At 41.5% G+C, this 26,684-nt stretch overlaps 1 protein-coding gene across 8 annotated transcripts in view; it reads left to right on the top strand.

The window, feature by feature from the left end:
- ARK2N (arkadia (RNF111) N-terminal like PKA signaling regulator 2N) overlaps positions 1–26,684 on the top strand; it is a 61,143-nt gene that overhangs the window by 17,454 nt on the left and 17,005 nt on the right. For 7 of the 8 annotated variants that reach the window (XM_035100403.3, XM_035100406.3, XM_088653185.1 and 4 more), the window contains exons 2-3: positions 722–817; positions 8,569–9,385. In XM_035100403.3, coding sequence (XP_034956294.3) covers positions 8,662–9,385 — 724 coding nt within the window. In that variant the 5' untranslated portion in view covers positions 722–817; positions 8,569–8,661. Of the gene's footprint in view, positions 1–721; positions 818–8,568; positions 9,386–16,427; positions 18,620–26,684 lie in introns of those variants that run through there. The other variant, XM_035100407.3, reaches the window with a different exon arrangement.

The following is a 26,684-nucleotide window of genomic DNA, read 5'->3' as shown; positions in this document are numbered from 1 at the left end:
AGGTTTCTTTGTGTTGCAAGTAAATTTAACGATATGAGCGAAAGTATATACCTAGGTGACTTTGCCAGAATTCTGGATTTGCAGCTGTGGCTGTAAAGAAAATTGAGGAAGAAAATGTGATGGAAGTATAGAATCATGGAGTGATGCAGCATCATTTTTACTGCACCCCTCTATTGCAGGGATAGTAGAGCGAAGTAAGTAGCGAATCTTGCAAAATTTCAGTCTGTGGTTGGTTACTGATGTGTCAGCAAAGAGAGGTGGCTAGTTTTAGAAATTTATCGCTGTCCCTTGTTAAATAAAATGACTAGAGTTAAAAAAAAATGGAGTGCTTTTCCTCATGTTTAAATGTACAAATGGTTGTTGTAATTGCAATTGTAATTCTAATTCTAATGCAACATACTCATAACCCAGAGAGAAGGTTAACTGTCGGCTTATGAGTAAGGAAAACGCATTTGTGTTCCTGTGCAGTATACAGGTTATGCAAATGAGGTAATCTTTAGGAGTATCGGCCATGCTTGTAGATATATACATACAGATAGGGAATTCTATATACTGTAATGAGAAGAACCTACTGATTCTGTGTCACCTTTCTTGAAAATTTTGTTGAATGATAAGAACCTGCTAATCTTTTGCTGGTTTTGTTTGTTTGTTTGTTTGTTTTGCTTTACTTTGTTTTAAAAAAATATTTTTTTTACATGTGAGTTTTTGTTTGCTTTTGTAGTGAGTTTGGTGGTGAAAATCAGCCAGAATGACAACTTTGGGCACTCAAGTCTTCTGTCCGCAGAACAGGTACAGCAGTGACAGCAGTAGCTGAAGGGTGAGTCCTCATCTTATACTCTATTGTACAACAACTCTCTTCATCATCTGAGCATGAGAAATAACAAGACAACCCATAATGTATCAATTTTATGAACTGTTATAGATAAGAGGCAGTTATCACATCAAATAACTACGTAGCAAAAAACTGAGCTTGTAAGTGGTAATTTCTCTCATATTGCATATTAACTGTCAGATTGGATGGGTTGTATCCACATTCATACAGTCATACTCAGAGTAGACCCATTGAAAGTAATGGAATAAGTAACATAGGTATGTTAATTCATATGGCTCTACTCAGAGTAGAACTTTGTTGACTACAACTCCATGTGTGTGAATTTAGCCTGAGACAAATGATGCTTTGGTAGCCACTAGAAACAGAAGTTGCTAAGTTAACTACCCACTCTCACGTAGTTGAACTCTTCTGTGTGTTCTTTGACTAAATGTTGTATACAGCAGAATCTTTTAAACTTTCTTAGCTTTAGCTGTGTATGTCCAGTGTATGTGTTCTGCTGTAATTCATTGGTACAGCATGTGTTTTGCATGCAGCAGGTCAGAGTTCAAGAGCTGGGGAAGTCCCTCTGAAGCGTTAAAAAGCTAGCGTCAGTCAGGGCAGACCAGGGATCAGGAAACCTTCTCAGGCCAAGGGCCTGATATTTGAGGAACCTTCTGTGAGCTGCATGCAGTGGCAGGTGTTACCAGAGGCAAAATGGGTAGAGTAGTGGCAGTGGCTTGGTACTTTTGCATTCCAGCCTTGCAAAAGTCATGGTTTTTCCACTTGCACACAACTCTCTATCTCCATTTAGGTTGCAGATGTGTGGGATTGTTACATGTCACATGTCTGTGTTCACATTCCAGCACTGATTGTTGGAATCTTGTGAGCAGAAATTGAGATACACTGTTCCATTCTGTATACCTATTGATTTTGCAGTTCTCTCTCCAAGGAAGAAAGACAGAGAAGCCATGTTTTCTTTGTTATGTTGCGTTTGATTTTGTGCGCAATAAATTAGGCTTAGATGTTACACCTCAAGGCTCAGCTTCTGTTTGGACTCTGCTAGTCGTGTGCTCATGTCCTTGGATATGGGTCACATCAGCGTGACGGGACACTGAAGTGATGAATCCTGGGCGACGCTGCGTTGGGGGGAGGCACCGGCCTCGGCGTTATCACCCAACAATATAGTCACAGTTCAAGCACACAGTCCACTCAGGCAAAAACACTTGAGGAGGGTGCGGAACAGGGGTGGTCAGGAGTGTGGCCTGAGAGATTCCTGGAGTACTTCATTTGAACCCTAGGCCTGAGGTTCTCCAACCAGTACAGACAATTCTGACCTAGATAAATCAGTGGTCTGACTATATAAGGCACATTCCAGTGTTCCTAAATAAACTGGAAACAGCTAGAGGTACAGAATGTTGCATTGAAGAGAAAAAATGCTTAGATAAGCATTTATTTTATAAAATGTATTTATTTCATCAAATCTGTTTTAGATAAACATGAAGCATAAGATTCCTTTTCATAAAGGGTGTGGATGCTGTGCTAATGAATTCCTAATTATACTACTCTCTATTAACTGGAGCTTGAAGTAAAAAGATAACATTATGGCTGAATTTTTTCAGGGATACAAATAAATGTTTTCTCGTATTCAGTTGCCTCCTCTTATACTATTTCCTTCGCCAGATCACACACGTTTATCTGGGTCAGTCTAGGCCAGTACTTGTAAACGAGACCTTAAAAAAAGAACCTGAATGTTGCATGAAGTAATGATATCAGTGCACCTTGAGAGGCACGTTTACTTCTAAGCAAGTACTTAGCTTGTCTTCTTGCATAGTAAGCCAACAGCATACTTCTGGTTATAAATGAGAAGTCTGAAGAACATGGCCCTTAATATTTTTTATAGTTAGTGGCTATGTAAATACTCTTTGCAGGGATTTGTATTGCAGACACCAACTCCTGTCATGGAGATTTTCACTGAAAGTTATTATTGCTTCATATTCTCTCTATTTCTCTTTCACTCTATGATGAAGTGATCCTTTCCATGTAGCTAGTTTTAGAAATAAAATAATTTACAGTTGGCATCCTCGGTGAAGTAAATTTGTAGCTTTCCTGTGTGTATTTTTCTTATACTGTTGCTAAGTGTAAAGCAGCTGATTTTCATGCCAAAGGCCCCCTTTCAATCCCCGCTATCTTCAGGTATGGCTGGGTGAGGCTTCTGTCTGAAACATTGCAGAGCTGCTGCCAGTTATTGTGGACAATACTGAGGTAGATGAACTAATGGTCTGACTTGGTATAAAGCCTTTTCCTAGGTCGATTCAGACTTCTGTAAGAGGTAGGCAGCCTTGGCCCTCTTTCCAGCTCAACCTTTAAACTTGTTTATGTCCCACTAAAAGCAGAGGGGCTTATGTGTAATGTTTAAGCATCTAGATAGTGACATTTGCCATTTTCCACCAATGAATTACCTCTAGTCTGGTTTAAATAGCTATCCCTAGTAAGCACATATAGTATAAATATAACTGAAGTACTTTCATTCAGCATAGCTGTACATGAGCACATCTGGAGAGTCTTATGGCCACACATGAAATACAGAATCCTAAGAATCGCTTCACATTTTTTCACATGTTTTGTTTTTAAAGTAGGCTGCTGTCTACTTTGAAATACCTTTCCCCGGGAATTTCCCTGTATCTTAAGGTGATTGTTTCTATAACACTTCTCATTGTTCAAAGTGATTCCTGTCCTCTATGTTTATCATCTCAGAACTTTAAACTTCCAACCAGCCAGGGAAGGTGATCACAACTTTAATGTCCCACAACCAGGACTTTGTCCACTGAGCCACTAATGTTGGAAGAGCAATGTGTTTGTCTGAGACTCGGCGACAGGCAGGGGACATGTGGACAGAATTATTTAGCATTGTGCCACTTCTCTCTGAAAAAGAGTACTGTACCTGTATTGCTTTGTAAGCATTGCATTTTTCTGCACCTGATTTTAAACTGTAAGAAGCACACTTGACCACTTTAAAGAGCACAGTCATTGTGGAGAAACATTTTCTCAAGTGGGCAGTACTGGCATAGAAGACTCAAAATCCAGAAGGTGGTCCCCAAACCAGTGGACATTTATTTGTACAGAAATGATACTAATAGTAAAACTGTACGGTATTAAAACCTATGAAATCTGACCATGGAAACCAAATAAAAAGGTTAGCTAATGAAATAGATAAATAGATAAAGAAAAATTTTAATGTAGCCACAGAAAGACATGAGTTGGGATGCAGACCCATGTTAACTATTTGATAGAATATGAAAATTAAGTCCTGATATGGTCTAAATAGTTGTTGTTGTTGTTTAGTCGTTTAGTCGTGTCCGACTCTTCGTGACCCCATGGACCATAGCACGCCAGGCACTCCTGTCTTGCACTGCCTCCCGCAGTTTGGTCAAACTCATGTTCGTAGCTTCGAGAACACTGTCCAACCACCTTGTTCTCTGACGTCCCCTTCTCCTAGTGCCCTCAATCTTTCCCAACATCAGGGTCTTTTCCAAGGATTCTTCTCTTCTCATGAGGTGGCCAAAGTATTGGAGCCTCAGCTTCACGATCTGTCCTTCCAGGGAGCACTCAGGGCTGATTTCCTTAAGAATGGATAGGTTTGATGTTCTTGCAGTCCATGGGACTCTCAAGAGTCTCCTCCAGCACCATAATTCAAAAGCATCAATTCTTCGGCGATCAGCCTTCTTTATGGTCCAGCTCTCACTTCCATACATCACTACTGGGAAAACCATAGCTTTAACTATATGGACCTTTGTCGGCAAGGTGATGTCTCTGCTTTTTAAGATGCTGTCTAGGTTTGTCATTGCTTTTCTCCCAAGAAGCAGGGGTCTTTTAATTTCGTGACTGCTGTCACCATCTGCAGTGATCAAGGAGCCCAAGAAGGTAAAATCTCTCACTGCCTCCATTTCTTCCCCTTCTATTTGCCAGGAGGTGATGGGACCAGTGGCCATGATCTTGGTTTTTTTTGATGTTGAGCTTCAGACCATATTTTGCGCTCTCCTCTTTCACCCTCATTAAAAGGTTCTTTAATTCCTCCTCACTTTCTGCCATCAAGGTTGTGTCATCTGCATATCTGAGGTTGTTGATATTTCTTCCGGCAATCTTAATTCCGGCTTGGGATTCATCTAGTCCAGCCTTTCGCATGATGAATTCTGCATATAAGTTAAATAAGCAGGGAGACAATATACAACCTTGTCATACTCCTTTCCCAATTTTGAACCACTCAGTTGCTCCATATCCAGTTCTAACTGTAGATTCTTGTCCCACATAGAGATTTCTCAGGAGACAGATGAGGTGATCAGGCACTCCCATTTCTTTAAGAACTTGCCATAGTTTGCTGTGGTCGACACAGTCAAAGGCTTTTGCATAGTCAATGAAGCAGAAGTAGACGTTTTTCTGGAACTCTCTAGCTTTCTCCATAATCCAGCGCATGTTTGCTATTTGGTCTCTGGTTCCTCTGCCCTTTCGAAATCCAGCTTGCACTTCTGGGAGTTCTCGGTCCACATACTGCCTAAGCCTGCCTTGTAGAATTTTAAGCATAACCTTGCTAGCGTGTGAAATGAGCGCAATTGTGCGGTAGTTGGAGCATTCTTTGGCACTGCCCTTCTTTGGAATTGGGATGTAGACTGATCTTCTCCAATCCTCTGGCCATTGCTGAGTTTTCCAAACTTGCTGGCATATTGGGTGTAGCACCTTAACAGCATCATCTTTTAAAATTTTAAATAGTTCAGCTGGAATATCATCACTTCCACTGGCCTTGTTATTAGCAGTGCTTTCTAAGGCCCATTTGACTTCACTCTCCAAGATGTCTGGCTCAAGGTCAGCAACCACACTACCTGGGGTGTACGAAACCTCCATGTCTTTCTGGTATAATTCCTCTGTGTATTCTTGCCACCTCTTCTTGATGTCTTCTGCTTCTGTTAGGTCCTTACCACTTTTGTCCTTGATTATGGTAATCTTTGTACGAAATGTTCCTTTCATATCTCCAATTTTCTTGAACAGGTCTCTGGTTTTCCCCATTCTATTGTTTTCCTCTATTTCTTTGCATTGCTCATTTAAGAAGACCCTCTTGTCTCTCCTTGCTGTTTTTTGGAAATCTGCATTCAGTTTCCTGTATCTTTCCCTATCTCCCTTGCATTTTGCTTGCCTCCTCTCCTCCGCTATTTGTAAGGCCTCGTTGGACAGCCATTTTGCTTTCTTGCATTTCCTTTTCCTTGGGATGGTTTTCGTTGCTGCCTCCTGTATAATGTTACGAGCCTCCATCCATAGTTCTTCAGGCACTCTGTCCACCAAATCTAAATCCTTAAACCTGTTCCTCACTTCCACTGTGTATTCATAAGGGATTTGATTTAGATTGTATCTTACTGGCCCAGTGGTTTTTCCTACTTTCTTCAGTTTAAGCTGGAATTTTGCTATAAGAAGCTGATGATCTGAGTTACAGTCAGCTCCAGGTCTTGTTTTTGCTGATTGTATAGAGCTTCTCCATCTTTGGCTGCAGAGAATATAATCAATCTGATTTCGATGCTGCCCATTTGGTGATATCCATGTGTAGAGTCGTCTCTTGTGTTGTTGGAAGAGAGTGTTTGTGATGACCAGCTTGTTCTCTTGACAGAACTCTATTAGCCTTTGCCCTGCTTCATTTTGAACTCCAAGGCCAAACTTGCCAGTTGTTCCTTTTATCTCTTGATTCCCTACTTTAGCATTCCAATCCCCTGTAATGAGAAGAACATCCTTCTTTGGTGTCATTTCTAGAAGGTGTTGTAGGTCTTCATAGAATTGGTCAATTTCACTTTCTTCAGCTCCGGTAGTTGGTGCATAAACTTGGATTACTGTGATGTTAAAAGGTCTGCCTTGGATTCGTATTGAGATCATTCTGTCATTTTTGAGATTTCATCCCATTACAGCTTTTGCCACTCTTTTGTTGACTATGAGGGCCACTCCATTTCTACTACAGGATTCTTGCCCACAGTAGTAGATATGATAGTCACCCGAACTGAATTCGCCCATTCCCTTCCATTTTAGTTCACTGATGCCCAGGATGTCGATATTTATTCTTGTCATCTCATTTTTGACCACATCCAGCTTACCTCCATTCATGGTTCTTACATTCCAGGTTCCTATGCAATATTTTTTTTTACAGCATCGGACTTTCCTTTCGCTTCCAGGCATATCCGCAACTGAGCGTCCTTTCGACTTTGGCCCAGCCGCTTCATCAGCTCTGAATCTACTTGTACTTGTCCTCCGCTCTTCCTCAGTACCCTGTTTCTCATATTTTAAGACATACCCATAAAATAAGCCATAGCAGGATTTTTAAGCATTCAAGAAATATAAGCCATACCCCGAAAATAAGACATAGTGATAGGCACAGCAGCAATGCTGGCTGTGGCAGGAGGAGGAAGAAAGAAATAAGACATCCCTTGAAAATAAGCCATAGTGTGTTTTTTTGAGGAAAAAATAAATATAAGACATGTCTTATAATATGAGAAACACGGTAGCATGTTGGACGCCTTCCGACCTGAGGGGCTCATCTTCCAGCGTCATAACTTTTATATGCCTGTTGTCTTTGTCCATGGAGTTTTCTTGGCAGGGATACTGGAGTGGCTTGCCAGTTCCTTCTCCAGGTGGATCACGTTTAGTCAAAACTCTCCACTATGACCTGTCCATCTTGGGTGGCCCTGCATGGCATAGCTCATAGCTTCTCTGAGTTATTCAAGCCCCTTCGCCACGACAAGGCATTGATCCATGAAGGGGGGTCTAAATAGTATATAGTCTAAATTTGTCTGGCATATACACATTTTGAAGTCCTACCTGACCTCCCACCATTATCATTATTGTGAATGTGAGCAACTGGCATCAACCCTTGAACATGAGTAATATTAATTTAGGCTGAGATAACATTCAAAATACTGAGTTATATGTTTGAGCAATCAGGTACAGTTCTGAGTCGTTCTGCTTCAGGTCTTCTGTCAGGCTCCAGTTCTTTTTCCTAGTACTGCTATGGTCCAGAATTAGCTTGTTAGTGATGGAATGAGGGAGATTAACCTTCATGGCACCTGGAAGCTTATGGTCTCACTTTATTGAGGAAAGGGGAACTGATCTATTTGCTTACTATTGTGTGCTGATCTAAAAGCTTTGCAAGAAGGAGGCCTTTGCTTCTTACTGCTGTTGCTGGAGAGGAATTTGGATTAGCTCCCAGACTTCAATATCAGTTGGAGGAGTGTGTGTCCAAACTACTTGAGTGAATGGTCATTTCTGCCACTGTTCTGATTCCTGATAATTGGGAGGAATTTTCCCCCCTGGGCCCAGTGCTGCTTCACACCACTGGTACATCCCTAAATTGCTAGCAAGAAAACTTGGGCTGGAGCTCCGTAGTGTACCCAAATGTGCTCTTTAGTTGGACCTTATGTTTGAAGCAAAGCATGTCTTAACAGAAGTCCACAAGAGGCTAATTTCTTGATTCTTCAGCACAGCTGAAGAATTTGTTGGGAAAGTGTTAAGCCCCAACTGAGTTGCTGAAGAATTTGTTGGGAAAGTGTTAAGCCCCAACTGAGTTGCCAGTTTAAAATAAAGGGCTTCAGTAAACTTATTGATTTTTTCTTTATAACCAGCAAGATCCTTTGCACTCTCCCATGGTTGTTTCAAATTCTCCATAAAGTACCGTAATTTTGCTACTGTGTCACTGCCAAACCTGTTCATTTGTTCTGTGTGTTCTCTTGCAGGTTGCTTTCCTCCTGAAGCCCTTGGCTAATTTGTGCTGTCCGCTAGACTCTGTGATCCATGCTTTGAGACCAGGAGAGACTTAAAATTTTGAAATGAAGATGGAGGCAGCAGACAAAGTAGAAGAACTCATTGACCCAGAGGTTCCATCAAAACTCCCAGAAAAACAAGAAGCAGCTCTGTGCGAAGAGGGACCTGTAGAACTAGAAATGAATGCCCAGAAAGAGAGCGGAGCTGCTGTGGAGGATTCAACAGTGCTTGCCTCGATGCCATGCTTGCTGATGGAACTGAGACGAGACTCGACAGAATCTCAGCTAGCATCAACAGAGAGTGACAAACCAACAGCTGGCCGTGTTTATGAGAGTGACTCTTCCAACCATTGCATGCTGTCCCCTTCTTCCAGTGGGCACTTGGCTGATTCAGACACTCTGTCTTCTGCAGAAGAGAACGAGCCCAGCCAAGCTGAAGCAACTATAGAAGGAGATGCTTCTGCAGTATCAGGGTCTACTGTTGGGAGGAAATCCAGGCGTTCAAGGTCGGAGAGTGAAACCTCAACAATGGCTGCAAAGAAAAACCGGCAGTCTAGTGATAAGCAGAATGGTCGTGTCGCTAAGGTCAAAGGTCATCGGAGCCAAAAGCACAAAGAGAGAATTCGGTTATTGAGGCAGAAACGGGAGGCGGCTTCCCGCAAGAAATACAACCTGCTGCAGGACAGCAGTACCAGTGATAGTGACCTGACCTGTGACTCAAGCACGAGTTCATCAGATGATGATGAAGAAGTTTCAGGGAGCAGCAAGACAATCACTGCAGAGATACCAGGTAGAGGATGTTTTTTAAACTGAACTGGTAAAGCTCCTACCATCATTTCTCAGCTGTCCTGCTAAATTTAGAGGAGCGACATTTGAGAAAATATAAATAATAAACTAGGAGAACTGCAACTCTATGTAAATTTGAGGGCTGCAGTATGTGAAATGTTTTAAAGGTGGGCCCTGGGGTTTTTGAATGTTCTTATTTGCAGAATTGAAAATTTTAAAAACTGGTAATGGTGAGTTGAGTGCCAGACCCTGCTTTCTGCCCCCACTAGTTAACATCAGTGTGGCTTAGACAGTCGTATTTAAAACAGCCTAGTTTGAAGCTATTTTATTACAAATGGATTATTCTTTTAAAATACTGCAACTGTTCCTGTATCTGCATCTGAAACACCATGGGGCATCTTTTTGCTGTTGGAGAAGGCCACGTTCTCTCCAATACTTAATTTAATGGTGCACTTTCCAACTTCATTTTAGTGCATGATAAACTGGTTCAGCTTCGTTGTGTGTTAGGTGAGCTGGTTACTTCAGAACCTATATGAGGAATATTTTGCACATAGACTGCAAATTAATAGCCTCCACACTACCCCTCAGTTTCAGAAGCCCAGAGGGTTTCAATGTCCTCTGTTGCATGGATTGCACAATTACTAATACAGTACCATTTTTCCTGCTGCATCCATATTGTGTGACTGAGAGGTGAAATATCTTGGCCGTTCTTATGATCAAATATCGGAAGGTGCATTTTGGACAGCTTTCCATTTGTTAAGGCCTGCATTATTCCTTTATCCCAAATAGCATGAGGAGGAATATGTATCTTCTACTTGGCATATGGTACTCAAAATAATTGCATTTTATAGCAACCTTAAAATAAAATACTATTTAAAAAGCTTTTGGTTTGCCAATCTTTTATGGGTGAACATAACATTTGTTTCTTTGCATGAGAGAGATAAGGTTTGTAGTTAAAACCTGTGTCCTCAATAAAGCTATTTATATACAGTGTGGGAAGACTTAAAAGGAAAACTACAATGCTGTGTTCGCAGCTTGACCCTTCAAGTGTTCTGTCTTCTAGTGGTAACCTTTTTAAAGTTTGATGGATTCTGCCTTTGCACAGCACTTTGGGTTTTACAGTTGCTTGTGGATATAGTCTGCCAGGGCTTTTAGTTGCCCAGCCTCCATGTCACTTTGGATATCATGAGCTTTCTGCCCAAACCTGTTAAAATAAATGGAAGTTGCACTGCAGCAGTGCCTAGTGAGATGCCATATCAATGAACAAACTAAGGCTTTGCTCTGGCCAGAGCGTTGTTTTTTTAAAAAGATTGTGTACAATCTTAGGTGAAAGGGACTAATCCCAAGCAGACTTGCTCTGTTGCTGGACTGTACCATTTTATGCCATAGACATGGCATAGGTTTCCACATAAAATGCTGGCTACATGTAAAAAACTGGCATGCTGATAAGAAGGGCCATAGCTCAAGGGTAGATGATCTGTTTTGCATGCAGAAGGTTCCAGATTCAATCTCTCCCAGGGAATGCCTCGCTGTCTGTAATCCTAGAGAGCCATTGCCAGTATGTATTGACAGTACTGAGCTTAGATGGGCCAGTTTTCTGACTCAGGGTACATAGGAAGCTGCCTTATACTAAATATCCAGGCTAGCCCTTTTTCATATCACACTAGTTTTGAACAGGGAATATTTTATTACACCCACAACAGGGTCTTGGTGGGTCTTTGCTAGTCTGGTGTAGTGCTAACAGAATCAGGCTGCACGACAGGTTATCTTATTCCATTGATTTGATGCCCGTGTGCAGTTCTGCAAGGAAATGTGGCCAGGTGTAAAGTACTGGCAGACATTGTAGACACAATGGAGATAGAGGTGTAGCCTGGGCTTCCTATCAAGTAAGGGGATCTCTAGTACAGTCTCGTCTGCAAGGCAGAATCTCTGCTGTCTAAACCTTCTCTGATGGGACACTGAACAATGGTAGGGACAAATGTTTGTATATAGACAAGCCCTTAAGTTAGCTTCTCTTTGCAGAAGGATATGGAAGAGTAGCAAGCTTTACATCATCACAGCCTCCACACAATAATAGTGTGATATGCCCACCATTAACAAGCTTCTTTCTGGCATGTTTCACTGTGGGTATATTGATTGTTTGGCGCAAAGCAGTTAAGTCTTTAAAAGTGTGGATCACTCCTCCCTCGGTGCCTTTTGCCTTGCTTATTATATAAATATAAAACCTATATACTTGTGGTTCTTTTGAAAGTGTGATTGTCAGTTTAAGTAGGGGCAGGATTTTGTTTCTGTTGCATTTCTGTTTTAGGGGAAAAATTGAGTCAAGGATTGAAGGCTGGAATTCCAGGCGAGTGCTCATGAGCACACACATAGTTTCAGGAACTTGCAATACATCTTAGCCCTCTTTTTTTAGCCTAGGTGAGAGTTTCTCAATTTTAAGGAAGGCAAGAAACTCTAAAATGGGAAAAGTACATAATCTTTTGGCTCCCAGTACGTTCCCGAGCACAATTCAAAGTGTTGGTGCTGACCTTTAAAGCCCTAAATGGCCTTGGTCCAGTATACCTGAAGGAGCGTCTCCACCTCCATCATTCTGCCTGGACACTGAGGTCCGGCACCGAGGGCCTTCTGGCAGTTCCCTCGTTGCGAGAAGCCAAGTTGCAGGGAACTAGGCAGAGGGCCTTCTCGGTGGTGGCGCCTGCCCTGGAACGCCCTCCCAACAGATGTCAAAGGGGAAAACAACTACCAGACATTTAGAAGACATCTGAAGGCAGCCCTGTTCAGGGAGGCTTTTAATGTTTAATAGATTATTGTGTTTTATTTTTCTGTTGGAAGCCACCCAGAGTGGCTGGGGAAACCCAGCCAGATGGGCGGGGTATAAATAATAAATTATTATTATTATTATTAATCTGTACCTGCTTGTTTACATTTTAGTTTTGCTAGTAAACAGGAGAGTAAATAATGTACCATAACCCTAAAGTAACCCATTATTTGGCGAAATTAGTGCAAAAAACAAGCATGTGGAGTTGTGGAGGCCAAGTATTTGCCTTCTTTAAGTTACATGTATTTGGATTCCTTTATACCCCTTAAAAATGTCAAGGCAACCTTTGTAAAGATAAGACTAGCCACCGTTAAAATATCTGTATCCGTGTCAGTTTGCATAAGCATTAAGTTGTTTGTATTGAATAGTTTCCCATCTCTTAATCAAATCTAGGTTTGGGGACCTACAGAGGGTAGATCTGATTGGGCCCTGTTACAGTGAAGTGTTGAGTAAAATTATATTTTAAATTTGAGAGAGCTGTTTTATCCAGAGCTGCAAAAAGGAACTGACAGTGTCATTTGGAAATTGAATGGGTGCGACAATTGCCTAAAAAGAATAACCATGCATGAAGGTTTTCTGCCTGCCCGTCTATAGCTACCATACCATATGTCCTTCTTGTAAGTTGGAAATTAATATCTTTCTTTAATCTACCATTGCTGCAAACTGTTTTGAAAGTTCACCCTCAGCTGTGTTAGTAGGGTTCAACTACCTCTTGTCCTTTTTGCCAGTGGCAAGCAGGACAAACCCAAGGTGTAGTTCCAGTGCTGGTGCTACAGAGGGGGAGGGAAGAGCCCTGCCCCACCCAGCCAGAAACATGGATAAAAGCCTACAGTTTGCAGTTAGTTGTATTTGTAGTGGGTACAAGTCTAGAGCCAAAGCTCTGGCTGTGGAATTGTAATCTTGTAAATCATGGCATATTAGTGCAGTTCTTCTGTGTTCTGAACAGAAGGAAACACCCCTTTGCCCCTCTTGTCATCCTGGAAGAGAGGAGGATAGAAGATAGCCCAGAATTTCCTTTTGGTAGACATTGCCCTGGAGAAGAAATCTGAATTTCCCTTCAAAAGCAGCTGCTGTTATTATAGAATGCCAGGTTTATGAGAAGAGCTCAAAAGACAGACCTTGCCTCTGATCTTTTTAGTCATTGCAGGACTTCACTGTAAGTGAAGATATATTGCTTCTAACAACTCAAGAAGAATGCATCCCATAATAAAAGTCCAGATATTTCATTCCTATAAGGATAGCAGTCATAGTTCTAATGATACTCAGGTTTTGAAAATTTTAACCTCTGCCTCCTGAGAAAGCAATCTATCGGACTAATGTCATACTCTTGTTTGCCATTGAAAAAGAATGCATAAACTAACCTAAACACTATCATTTATCAATAGTGGTTCCCTCATGGTATTCTTGTGGCAGGTTCCCATAGCATCAGCTGTGGGTGACTCTCCCCGTATTCTAGCACACTCAGCTAGGGACTTACGAATTGAGTGAGATGCCCCAGTATTTTTCACTGTCAGTATTTCAGAACGGGTGCCCAGTTAAATTCGTAAACTTGTAATATTTCCCTCTAAAATAAATTTTCGACATCACAGTTGCAGAGAATAAGATGAAAACACATAGGCAAGTCCCAAACCAGTAGTGTTTTGCTGGTCACTTGCTACGCACTACAAGAAATTATCTGTAGATTTTCCTTCCGTTATCCATGCTTCCCTTGTGCCTCATGTTTCATCTCTCAGACCCACATCCACTTTCCATAAGCTGTGTCACCTCATTCTTCGCAAAAAAATTATGAGATTTGTGAAGACCTTAATACAGTGGTACCTCTACTTATGAATAACTGAAGCTAAATCCTTCGAAGACAGAGGTCCTCTGGCTAGGTCGGGGCGACATGGGGTTGGGGGGCCAACTCCCATCTTTTGCAGGGGCTCAATTGGTACCAGCGCCTTCTGTCAAGAGTTTGGGTGTAACCTTTGACACCTCCCTTTCCATGGAGGCGCAGGTTGCATCCACAGCAAAGGTGGCATTTTTCCATCTCCGCCGCATCAAGCAGTTGGTCCCTTACCTCTCTCGCCCCGATCTGGCCACAGTGATCCATGCGACGATCACCTCCAGGCTTGACTATTGTAACTCGCTCTACGCAGGGTTGCCCTTAAAGCTGACCCAGAAACTCCAGCGGGTGCAGAATGCTGCGGCGAGGCTCCTTACAGGGTCCCGGCCGCGGGATCACATTCATCCAGTGCTTTACCAGCTGCACTGGCTCCCGGTGGAGTACAGGATCAGGTTTAAGGTGCTGGTTTTGACCTTTAAAGCCCTATGCGACTTGGGACCCTCGTACCTACGGGACCGCCTCTCCTGGTATGCCCCATGGAGGACCTTAAGGTCCACAAATAATAATATTCTGGAGATCCTGAGTCATAAGATGGCTAGATTGGCCTCTACTAGAGCCAGGGCCTTTTCAGTACTGGCCCCAACCTGGTGGAACGCTCTTTCCCAGGAGACCAGGGCCCTGCGGGATTTGTCATCTTTCCGCAGGGCCTGCAAGACAGAGCTGTTCCGCCTGGCCTTTGGGTTAGACTCAGCCTGACCCCTGTGTTTTCCTCCCTCATGGGTTGGATTTATGGCCTACTTGAAATGAGGCTGCATTTTAAATTTTAGTACTGTATTTTAATCTGTATTTTAATTAATTGTTTTTATGTTTTATTGTAATTCTGTTGGTGTCAGCCGCCCTGAGCCCGGTTTTTGACTGGGGTGGGTGGGGTATAAATAAAAATTTATTAATATTATTATTATTACTTACGAATGGAGCTCCGTCCGCCATCTTGGATGCGGTTTAGATAGGATTTTTTTCTACTTACGAATTTTTAGATAGGGTTGCTTCGACTTACGAATTTTTTCTCCCAATGCATTCCTATGGGATTCGACTTACATTTTTTTTTTTGAATTACGAATGTGCGTTCAGAACGCATTAAATTCGTAAGTAGAGGTACCACTGTACTACCATTAGAATTCAGAATGAAAATTATGTTTCTGCAAACTTAGATGATGAGCTGCTCAGAGTTCAAAATTAGGGTTTTCTTTGTGCATGTTTGGGATCCTCTCCTTGAGTTGTGGTTCTGACTATCTGCAAGAGTAACTTTTCCCAGTGGGAATATTTTCACCCTCAAGGTCCCCATACAGGTCTTTGTGTTTTGGGATTTTCTCCTTAAAGCAGAGTAAACAAAGACCGTGGGTTGGATCCAGACATCTCCCTCTGAATGGAAAGGCTCTTTCCATTCACAGGTGAGGCTCTGATCCATCAGGAACTCCCACACACCTAATCCTGCTATTGGGATATAGGGGGGAGGCATTTTTCACCAGTGCTTCCCCTTTGCTGCAGCCCCCCCCGAATATGACCCCATACACAATTTTGGAGGATCCAGCAACCCTCCAGAGCTGCTTTGTGGGAACATAGGGGGCTGTCAGCAAAAGGGAGGAATTGCTGAAAAGCCCCTTCTACCCATGGGAACCTAGAGTTCTGCTGCAGGCAGGTCTGGATCCAGCCCTGTGCTTTTCTTTGGCGTAATCTGCTCTGTGTTTCCCCTTCTGCGCTCAGTAGTTGAAGATAAGATTATTTTAATATAATTCAAATCCATAAAATCAAATCCATGGAGGTCTCCCAGAAGCTAGTAACCTTGAGAGAGAAACAGAACCTTCACCCCCCAGTAGATAATATCAGATGACCAGATGACGTGGGGAAACAACCACGAATAGCCACCACCATCGTACCTTGCTTGTGAGGTCAGATATTGGAGATGGAATGCTGGACTAGACGGACTATGCTCTAATCTCACACGGCAACTCTTGTATTCTTACGTTTTACTTAGATGGAGTGTGCATAAAATTAGATTTGAATGTTGGTTGTATTCTCATCAAACAAGATTTTGATTCTTACAAAGTTACGCTGCTTTGACTTTTGTTCCGCGAGGAAGACACCAAACTTATCTATAGAAATGGGGTTGATTTCACCTTCTGAAAAAATGTTATGAAAGCCAAAAGATTTAAATAATTATGTTGGGGGGGGGTGGCTTATGAACTTTTAATTGGGCAGGTATCTCAGTGCTTCTCAGAGATTCTATTTACCTGACCAATTAGAGCAAGTATGTAGCTTGTTGGTGCTCGCATGCCTTAATGTATGGATGTGATTTCCTTTTCCTTAATGATGTCTTATGCAATGGCCTCAATGTCTTTAAAGCTGGCTTCAGTCGTGCTGGGGGATCTGGAGGAGCGACCAGGGAAATTCCAGGATTGCTTGACAGGGGCACCGTATGGGATAGGAACTGCATAGGCAGTGTCCTGGAAGAGGCCATGAACTGCTTTGCCGAGATGCAGAGGCAGACAGAGGAGAAGTTTCGCATGTGGATAGAAAAGCTAACCCGCCTTGACACAGATGAAGAAAGCAAGCAGCAGCTGGAGCCCAGGGAACCTAAAGTACCATTAGCTGGCCAAAGAATCTCCCCAGCTACTCAGGAAGGGGTATTTGTGCAGGTGCCTGATAGCCAAGTGCTTCCACAGCCGCCCTTTAATTCTTATGTGAGCTGTCAAAATGCCGACACTGAAACTTTAAATAACAATTTCCCAGCTATCTTTCCTGAAAATGGGAATATCGCAGAACCCAACTTGAATCAATCACAAACTTAACATGATTCCCAAACCTTTCCTGTTTACCTTTATTGAAATGCAAAAGCTGTATTCTATATGTTTTTTTTTGTTCCTTGTTTAGGCTTTTTAACTGCCAGTGTTGGTTTGTTTTTTTAAAGACAACAGATTTGTACTTAAGGTTACCATTGAAATGCTTCTCCTCTCCAGCTTATCTTCACCAAAGCTTGGCAAGATACAAATTAGTGATCTTTTTGTGTGTGTCTTACTGTAGGAGCAATCAATGTATTCACTTGTATGCTCCTTCTGCATGCCAAAAGTGTTTATATGTGGAAATACAAATTCGGAATTGAAAGCAGCCTTATGTACCCAGACAGTATACCCTGTGAATATTTTCTTAAACAAATGCTAGTATCTAGATTGTGCATCATAAACAGGATTATATATTGCTTGTCATATTGTTTGGGTTTGTCCTTCGATCCTGTTGGATTGAAGTTGGCCAGTCTATGGACGAAATGATTTGATAAACCAGTATTCATAGCCCCTCTTTAGCCTTTATTTTTCTCACAAGTTTTTGCGACATTTAGGAAGCATAGGTTTTGGTAAAACCTCACGTTACCCCAGGACCACAGGTATTTGAGAGATAGTTAGAAGCAATAGGCCTGTCTACCCTGGGTTACACTAACTTCTAGATAATTTGACGTTTTTAATAAAAGAAGTTGAATAAGTTTTTTATTGTACCAGCATGACTGCTTTAAACACTTAGGCCACCTATCCACAAACAGAAAAATAGTAGTTTGGTGTGTGTTTATATATGATCAGATTGTATTTTCATGTTCCATTTAAACTCCAGAAGCCTGTGTTGAAGTTAAAAAAATATGGTCGAGGGTTGTTGTTGTTTTTTTTAAAAAAAATCTGACCTACCATGGAGGAAGAACAAAGTACATTGGCTGCAATCCAGAAAGTCTCTTTAGGCAGCACATGCAAGGGTTTGTTGTACATGTCCATCAGGGTCTAGTACAGTGGAGGCTGGTCTGTTACAGCAAATGGGGCATTGCTCCACCAGCTTCAAGTCTGACCTTCGCCAATCCCCACCTGCCTGCTTTCTTTATTAAAACCAGTCCCAGGGGGTAGCTGTGCCTATCATTTTCCTCCTCCCTGGCCCTTAGTGTTTCCATTGTAGAACTAGCAGAGAGAGGAGGATGGGGACAACATGAATTTGTTTTTTCTGCCTGTCATTGCCTCTGGCTCCACCAACTGATGCGCTCCTTCATGGGCAAGTTGATGAGCTTTCTTTAGGAAATCGTTTAAATCAAATCGATTTAAATCACGATTTAAATCACTGGTCAGTAAGACTTGATTTAAATCAGTTTTTTATAGAAAGATATTCTTGCTGGTATAATATTAATATTTACAACCAGATGATGGTTTCATTTTTGGTTTTTACAGTTATATGAAAAATTACTGATTTGGTTATACTAGTAGAAATACATAGGCAGATAATTATGAAATTATTGTGAAGTTTAATAAGTTAACTATTCATATTTGGGCAACTTTTCTGCTGTACTTTATTGGAAGGAGAAAAATAATCATTTCCTTAATAACAATTTATACAATTTATTTAACTAAAACAATAACAGTATAGCATGTATCCATGTTTGTTAACTGATGTGGTTAAACAATTTAAAAAACAAAAACAAAAAAACCTTAAACTTACCATAGTTGTAGCGCACATGAAAACTTAAAACAGATCCTTATTTCCTGATGAATAGCCTTCGGACTATAATGTAACTTAAACAGAAAACTTATCTTTAGAAAGACTTTTTCTCCAAAAGCATTTTATTTTAAAAATCTGATTTAAATAAAAAAAAGTCTGATTTAAATAAAATAAAAATCCTTTTTTTTTATACCATTGTTTTTTATCCACCCTGGTCTCCTTGCCTTTGGCCCTGCCAGTTCAAATTGATATCAGCCACCAATTAGAAACTTTCTGGGTGTCCAATCAGAATTGCAAGGTGCACAGATTGGCATTCTTGGTGGCTGCCTCTCAGCTTCTAAATTTTCTTCCCCATGTGACTCACCCAAGCTAGTACATATGTCTTCTGGAAGCAGTGTAATACATTCTTATTCAAACCAGGCCTTGGTGGCATGGTAGAACTTTCACATTTTGCCTGCCCCACGCTCCTTCGGTGACATAGACTACAGCTCCCAAAACTGTAAATTTAATGGTGCGAGGGATGCACAAGCATATGGAAAATTTAAGTATGTGGTGCTTATTGTATGACTTTCTGGATTGTGACCATTGTTTTAACCCATGTTTCAGTTCAAGCAGGGCCGGCTCTTCATAGACCCCCGGTGGCGCAGTGCACCACGGCGGGGGGCTGGTAAGCTGGTGGCAAGGAGGGCGCCGTGCGGCGAAGCCGCGCGGAAACCAATTGCGCCCTGCGAGGGCGGGGCGGGCGGCGGAGCGATCTCCGCCCCTCAGCACCAGGGCGCGCGATCTGCTCAAGACGGCCCTGAGTTCAAGCATTTTCTAAGCCAGCCTTGAAGGAATCATTGAACTATATCCCTAACACCTCATTATTTCAATTACTGTAATTTGCAAGTTGGGGGTAAACTCTACACCTTGGAAATAGCTTTGTGTAGAGTAATGAACCTTATAAAGTTGCTGGTTAGATAAACTTTGTTCTTATAATAGAAATTGAAAGTTTTCAGTTTTCCTTCTCCGGTTAGGGTTTCAAATGTAAATCGTATGTTGCTTGCACAATGTACAGTAGCTCTGCATCACCCCTTCAGTTGTGTTACAGGCAAACAAAGGTCAAAACAACATTGCTTATAGTTTGAAGCATCTATTTCAGGTTTACAGTGTGAGCCTAAACATGCTTACTCAGAAATAAGTCTCATTAAGTTCAATGGAGCTTTCAAGTAATTGTGCTTAGAATCGCTTAGGACCTAAAATTACAGGTTGCAAACATTGGCCGACATCCAGAGAACTGGGTGACTGCTTCTTGATGGCCAAGGACTGTGTTTCTCTAACACCACCTTCCTGTACCACATGGCAAAGTGCTCATGGAATTGAGGGGGCTTTTGAAAGCAGGCTGTACATGCTGTTCAAGCATTCAAAAATGACAACAGACATTTCCAAGACCATGGGGCATTCCTAGAATAACTCTTTGGATCCCTGACTTTTTATTGCCGTGTGCCTGCTCATTGGCCTTCCCCGTTTTCTAATGTCCTAACTGATTTTATGAAAGTAAAATAACTTGAAAATATGTACCTGCGTTCCCTGCTCTATCTTCTACACAATGTATTTTAAGAATAAACGTTGCTTTTAAAAAGCTGTATTTTCAGGGTAACAGTTGAAAGGCTATGCAGGATGTAATTTTATGTAAGAGAAAATATGAATGGTTTCTAAAGCAATTTTGGTGTTAAATCTTTCCTTGTATAATTTTGATATGAGTGTTTTGATGTAAATTTGATATCTTCCTAATATGAAATCATGTGTACATTAACTTGATTGATTTCAAACAGTAGAGTAATTTTTTATAATCTTGACAAGACCTTTTCTTTTTCCTCTCTCCTTTTTTGCCTTGAATAAAACATTATGAATTTGTCCTTACCTACTTTTAAAATTAAGAAATTATTGTGATTATTTTGTTGAAGGTAGTATGTACCCCTTTCTAGTACCAATAGGCATCTAAGCATTTAGAAATATATTCAGAACTGCATGTCAACTTTACAGGTCTTCCCAAGCATGCAGGGGCTGCTTTTTTTGTAGAACATCATTGCCTCAAGCATGCTCTAAAGCATATTTTTAAAATGGATGATACAGGTGTTTTAGAATCTAGATCAGGTTATGCTATAGGCATCTCACAATGTAATAGTTTTGAGATCGAAACTAGTTGTAACTTGCTAAAATCCTGTTAGCATAATTTTATTGTAATTTTGTTCTTAGAAGCCCCTTGCAAAAATTAATATTGAAAATAGATGGGAGTTTTACTTGAAGACCCTGAAAGGTCTTTTGATGTTTATGAATAATCATGTTTATCATTCTGTTCACTCTTTACCTGTGCAAAGCATAATCACCTTTGTTTTTGGTAAAAGCCTGTGGTTTCTCTACAGTGCTACCATACTTTTGGTGTCAAAGCAGTACTTTTTATTATAACTCTGTTTGTACAGAGTTATTCAATAGACAGTTTGTCTTTAATTTGGTGACCACTGAAAGACAATGGAGATGCAATGCTGTCTCCCTCTTAGCTGGAGTCGGCTGTGAAAGAGTTTGTGCCTTCCCTCCTCAGAAGTAAATCCCCTTCCCTCCAGACACCTTAAGGCAGGCACCCCCAAACTCGGCCCTCCAGAGGTTTGGGGCCAAAACTCCCATCATCCCTGACCACTGGTCCTGTTAGCTAGGGATGATGGGAGTTGTAGTCCCTAAACATCTGGAGGGCCGAGTTTGGGGGTGCCTGCCATAAGGGAAATGTTACTACGAATTACAAGCATGGTTAATTCTAACCACAGTTTCTTAACTTTCAGATCCCAGTTCAACAGCAGCCCTGGCTTGTGTTAACCATTGGTATGGCTGGTGGCACCTTCCTTGCCCATGATTGCGGCAAGAAGAGAGAATTTGCTTCTCAAGAAAGGGGTGGGAGGAAGGCATACAAATATTCATAGCTGGCTCTGGAATCCTGTAAGCTTTAAGGGATTCCAGATAGCTTTATGCACCAACCACCTGCAATCTGACCAGTGGGTATCTTTACCACCAAGTAGAACATGAAGCTGCCATAGGTTTGAAAATTTGATTTTTTAAACTGTGCATTCATTTTTTTTAATCAGTAAGGTATGGGGGGGGGGGGGGAATTACTAGTGGCACAATAAATGGAATATGTCCTGGTAGTGTTATTAGAACGAAATGCGCAACTTGTAAACTTTACCCCCAAATAATTTGTGAGAAGCCTTATTTCTAGATGAACATGTACAGTAGTTGTCCTATTGTCAGGTCCTGCTACCCCTTTAAAGCTTATCTCCATAGGAGGATATGGTGGTTCAGGGTCCAGCAATTATGGATTGCACCTGCTGATCATGCCCTCAGAGCCCCAGAAAAAGCACTTCTAATTTTCAATTTGCACAATAATTTTTGGTTGTATTGTTTCAGTACTACCGGTATCATTGCTACAGATTCAAGGGTGAGTGGCCTGTCCCATGTTCTGATTTTGAATACTGACGATGTGGAATAGCTGAACATTGTCTTCATTAAAAAGGAAAAAAAGAAAAGAATGGCATTCATGCCATTGCACTTATCCCTCATCATGGCTCTTGTAGGCATTTCATAACAACTTCAGATTGAAACCAGTTTATCAGGCTGAATAGATTTGTTCTGAGTGACAAACTATCTTTGGTACGGTTTACATTATTTTAATATATGTCTTGTAATCTAAATAGACCAGTTTTCCCCTCCCTCCTTAACTCATGATGTTAGAATTTCTATATTTTTATCTTAGTCTTTTAAGTAAAAGATTCAGATTTAGGACAGCAATTTATTTATGGAAACCCTTCACAGCGGAGAAAGAAAAACACATCAAAATCTCCCTCCAGATATTACATTTTGCAGTTTCTTAACCACTGTTCGGTTATCAGGGGGTTCTTTGGGCACACATGTTCCTGTTTGCCTGGTCCTCCCCCTCACTTTAATCATGGTTTAGTGCAGATTTAGCTCATGTAGAGCCATGTTATTTGGGTCCAAATGTTATTTGGGTCCAACTCTCATCCACCCTTGGCACCCTCTAATGCACAGCATGATGGGAGTTGTAGTCCAGCAACATCTGGAAAACATCCCTTTGGCTGCCACTTGCAGAGTGTTTGCTACCTATGCACCAAGATTCATGCTACTTGAAGTTAGGTTTTTACCAATAATTACAAGCCGGGTGTGAAATCGTGTTTAAACCTAGTTGGGCTTTAGCATCAGTTATCTCTGGGGGGGAAAGGGAAAGGAGAAGGAGAGAGAGTTGAGAGACAAATTTCGAAGAGGTACTCTCATCTCTGCCATTAGGAAAAACATCTGCTTTCAGCCGAATGACCGGTGACATGCAAGTCACACTGTGAATGTTCAGTCCCCACCACTTGCACTCACATGTTGTTACCTTGATGTAATTTTGATTTGAGTGGATTATGAAATACTGTACAGCAGGGATGGCCAAACTCGGCCCTCCAGCTGTTTTGGGACTACAGTTCCCATCATCCCTGACCTGTTAGCTAGGGATGATGGGAGTTGTAGTCCAAAAACAGCTGGAGGGCCGAGTTTGGCCATCCCAGCTGTACAGTGTAGTCTCACAGCCTGTGCTCAGAAGTCACTTGTTTTGTATGGCAACATGTTTATTGTCATTCCCTTTGCTATGATAGCAAGTGGTTATGTCCATTTTATAGATTTGGGTTCAAGAACTTTCTCAAGGTGCCTGCGTCAACCCTAGACATTTCAATTCAGTGTGCCAACATCTGATTTTTTTTATTTTTATTTTTGGAGAAAGGAATAATTATCTTGAATTGGTTCTTAATGGATAATACCCAACTGAGTTATATCCAGATTAGAAATAAGAGACCTTACATGATTTATCACTAATATCGGATATCGCCCATTGCATATAGCTTCATGATTTTGTTTGGGTTTTAATTTTTAAATCAAGTATAAGCAACTTAAATCAAATACATAAGTCCTCCACCCCACCACATTGAAAAGATGTTGGTGGGGTGGGAGCAGCTTTGAAGGGTGAAGTCATGTTAATCGCTCTTAAAATTCTTTTTCACTTTATGATTTAGGAGAGAATATGGTTATGCTATTCTTTTGCTGTGTTTATAAATGTGTATTCCTTGCCAAACTGTATAAATTCAGAAATGTAACTACTGTAACCTAGAATTAATATAGATATTAATAAAATTCTTATTACAAAGTAAAATATAAAGCCAACCCTTTTTTTGGGTGGGGGGAGGTTTTGTGAGGTTTATTTTAAAATCTAGCTAAACTGTCTCAGGTGCTGCTTGCGAAACTTTTACATCTCCCCTCTTCTTTCAGTTCCATGCATCTTTCGCTTTTCACTTCTACCTGGTTTCTGCAGCCACTTACCTCTGCGTGTCCTGCATAGATGCTATAATGCCCCATGTTGTTTTACCTCACCATTCCCTCCACATCCCTGCTTCTCAAGCAGCGTATTTATCTATCTATTTTTGTAAACTTCACTGGGCATTAGCTTTCTCCAATCCGGTACCCTCCAGACATTGTGGCACTTCACCCCCATCAACCCTTTCCATAATGGCCACTCGTCAGTTATGATGAGAGTTAAAAAGAGCTAAGCTGGATCAGGCCAATGCCCCACTCCTCCAGCACCCTGTTCCCACAGTGACCAACCAGCATGGCTTCCAGAAGCTGGCATTCAAAAGCATTGCTGCCTTTGACTGTGGAGGCAGAGCGTAGCCATCGTGGCTCGGTAGCCATGGGTAGCCTTTTATTCCATAGATTTGTTGAATCCTTTTAAAAATCATCCAAGTTGGTGGCCATCATTGCCTCCTGTGGGAGCAAGTTCCATCATTGTAGCTGCACTGCATGAAGAAGTAGTTTCTTTTATCTCTCCTGTGTCTTCCAATGCCCAGCTTCCTTGATGTCCCCAAGTTTTAGCGCTATGGAAGAGTGATAAAAACATTTCTCTCTCTCCACTTTCCCCATGCCATGAATAGCTTTATAAACGTCTATCATGTTGCCTCTTACTTGCCTCTTCCCAGTACTCCCAAACGCTGCTGCCTTTATTCATAGGCAGGTCGCTCTATCCCCTTGATCATTTTGGTTGCCCTTTTGCCATCCAGCAACAGCTGGAGGGCACCAAGTTGGGGAAGGTGGCTGTTAAGCCTCTGATGTAACCAAACATTACTGTTGTTTTTGCAAACCCGGTATAATTTACCAAAGAAAGTAAGTAGTTTGAGTTGTTTATTGACAAAGCATTTGAGGAAGCAAATACAGTGAAGGTATAGATCTAGGGAGGCAGAGACTTCTTCTAAGAACCAACATGTTTGTGCACCATAGAATCATATAATCATAGAGTTGGAAGAGACCACAAGGGCCATCCAGTCCAACCCCCTGCCGAGCAGGAAACACCATCAAAGCATTCTTGACATATGCCTGTCAAGCCTCTGCTTAAAGACCTCCAAAGAAGGAGACTCCACCACACTCCTTGGGAGCAAATTCCACTGCCGAACAGCTCTTACTGTCAGGAAGTTCTTCCTAATGTTTAGGTGGAATCTTCTTTCTTGTAGTTTGAATCCATTGCTCCGTGAAGTTTGAATCCATTGCTCCGTGAAACCAAGGTTTCTAATGGTAAAGAAACAGACCTGGCAGTGCTGAGGTCTTCCACTAGTAGTTGCCTTCCACTAATTGCAGCTCCCTATGTGCTGCTTGGCTGTACTTGTTTTACTCCTGATTGGAAAGTCTGGTTTTTTTTAAAGAAGTCACTTTGTCATCATTTGCACTGTTGTAAGGCTGGATTTGGTGATGACAAGGGGCACCCGAAGCAAAATTTTGCAGCATGCATTCGTTCACCTGATAGACATGCTCCTGTTTCAGGGTTGCAATCACAATACCGTGGTACCTTGGTTCTCTTTCCCATAGAAAGTAATGCAAAATGGATTAATCCGTTCCAGACTTTTAAAAGCAACCCCTAAAACAGCAGTTTAACATGAATTTTACTATAAAGACCATTGATCCATAAAACGAAAGCAAGAAACAAGGCACTGCAGTCACACAATCAGTCAGTAGCTGAACTGGGTTCCACACAATCACAGAAACAAAACAAAAAGAGCCACAAAAAACAAAACCGCAAAATAAATAGCAAAAACAGACAGACCTCAGCGCAGCACTCAAAACGGAAGTGTGGCACTCAAAACGGAGCACATTCGGCTTCTGAAGAAAGTTTGCAAACTGGAACAATTACTTATGGGTTTGCAGTGTTTGGGTTCCAAGTTATTTGAGTGCCACACTTCTGTTTTGAGTGTTACACTGAGTGTTACATTTTTGCAATTTATTTTGCGGTTTTGTATTTGTGGCTCTTTTTGTTTTGTTTTTTGTGATTGTATGTCATCATTTGCCACTGTTGTAAGGTTGGATTTGGTGATAACAAGGGGCACCTGAAGCAAAATTTTGCAGCATGCTCCTGATAGACGTGCTCCTGTTTCAGGGTTGCAACCACAATACCGTGGTACCTTGGTTCTCAGTGCGTTCCGGAAGTCTATTCCAAAACCAAAGTGTTCCACAACCAAGGGCATCTACTCCAAACTGCTGCCAATGCAGCAAATTCCCTATTACACCACCCCCAGAAGATGATCTTCCAGCTTCTGCATGAAAAGGGGTATAGAAGTTAGGAAGCTGCTGTCGGTCTGTCTAGCTCAGTATTGTCTGCGCTGAATTGCAGTGGCTCTCCAGAGTTTCAGACGGGGACCTTCACAGTCCTACCTGGAGATGCCAGGCATTGAACCTGGTGTCATCTGTATGCAACATGGATGCTTTCCGAATGAGCTTTTCCAAGGCTATTCCACAGACAAACAGCTTCTACCATCACTCTTCCTAACGTTTAGCCAGGATCCATTTTCTTGCCATTCAAACCCATTGGTTTGAGTCTCGTCCTCTGGAGCGACAACAAAAATTGGGAGGGAGAGAGCTGAAAGTAGATTCTTAAGTGTCGCTCTCTTGAACTAGTAGTCCTAACCAGGAAGGAGCCAGAGTCACACGCAGAATGCAGGAAACCTGAAAGATTTACTTAAATGTAAGCAGGCATATGATGAAAACATGTAAACTTGGCATTGACAGAAAAAGTAAGAG

The sequence above is a fragment of the Zootoca vivipara genome, chromosome 10 (genome assembly GCF_965207765.1).
Source record: "Zootoca vivipara chromosome 10, rZooViv2.hap1.1, whole genome shotgun sequence".
NCBI classification, from domain to species: domain Eukaryota; kingdom Metazoa; phylum Chordata; class Lepidosauria; order Squamata; family Lacertidae; genus Zootoca; species Zootoca vivipara.
Note: the sequence above shows the minus strand (reverse complement) of the source record. Positions and strands in the feature narration are given on the sequence as shown.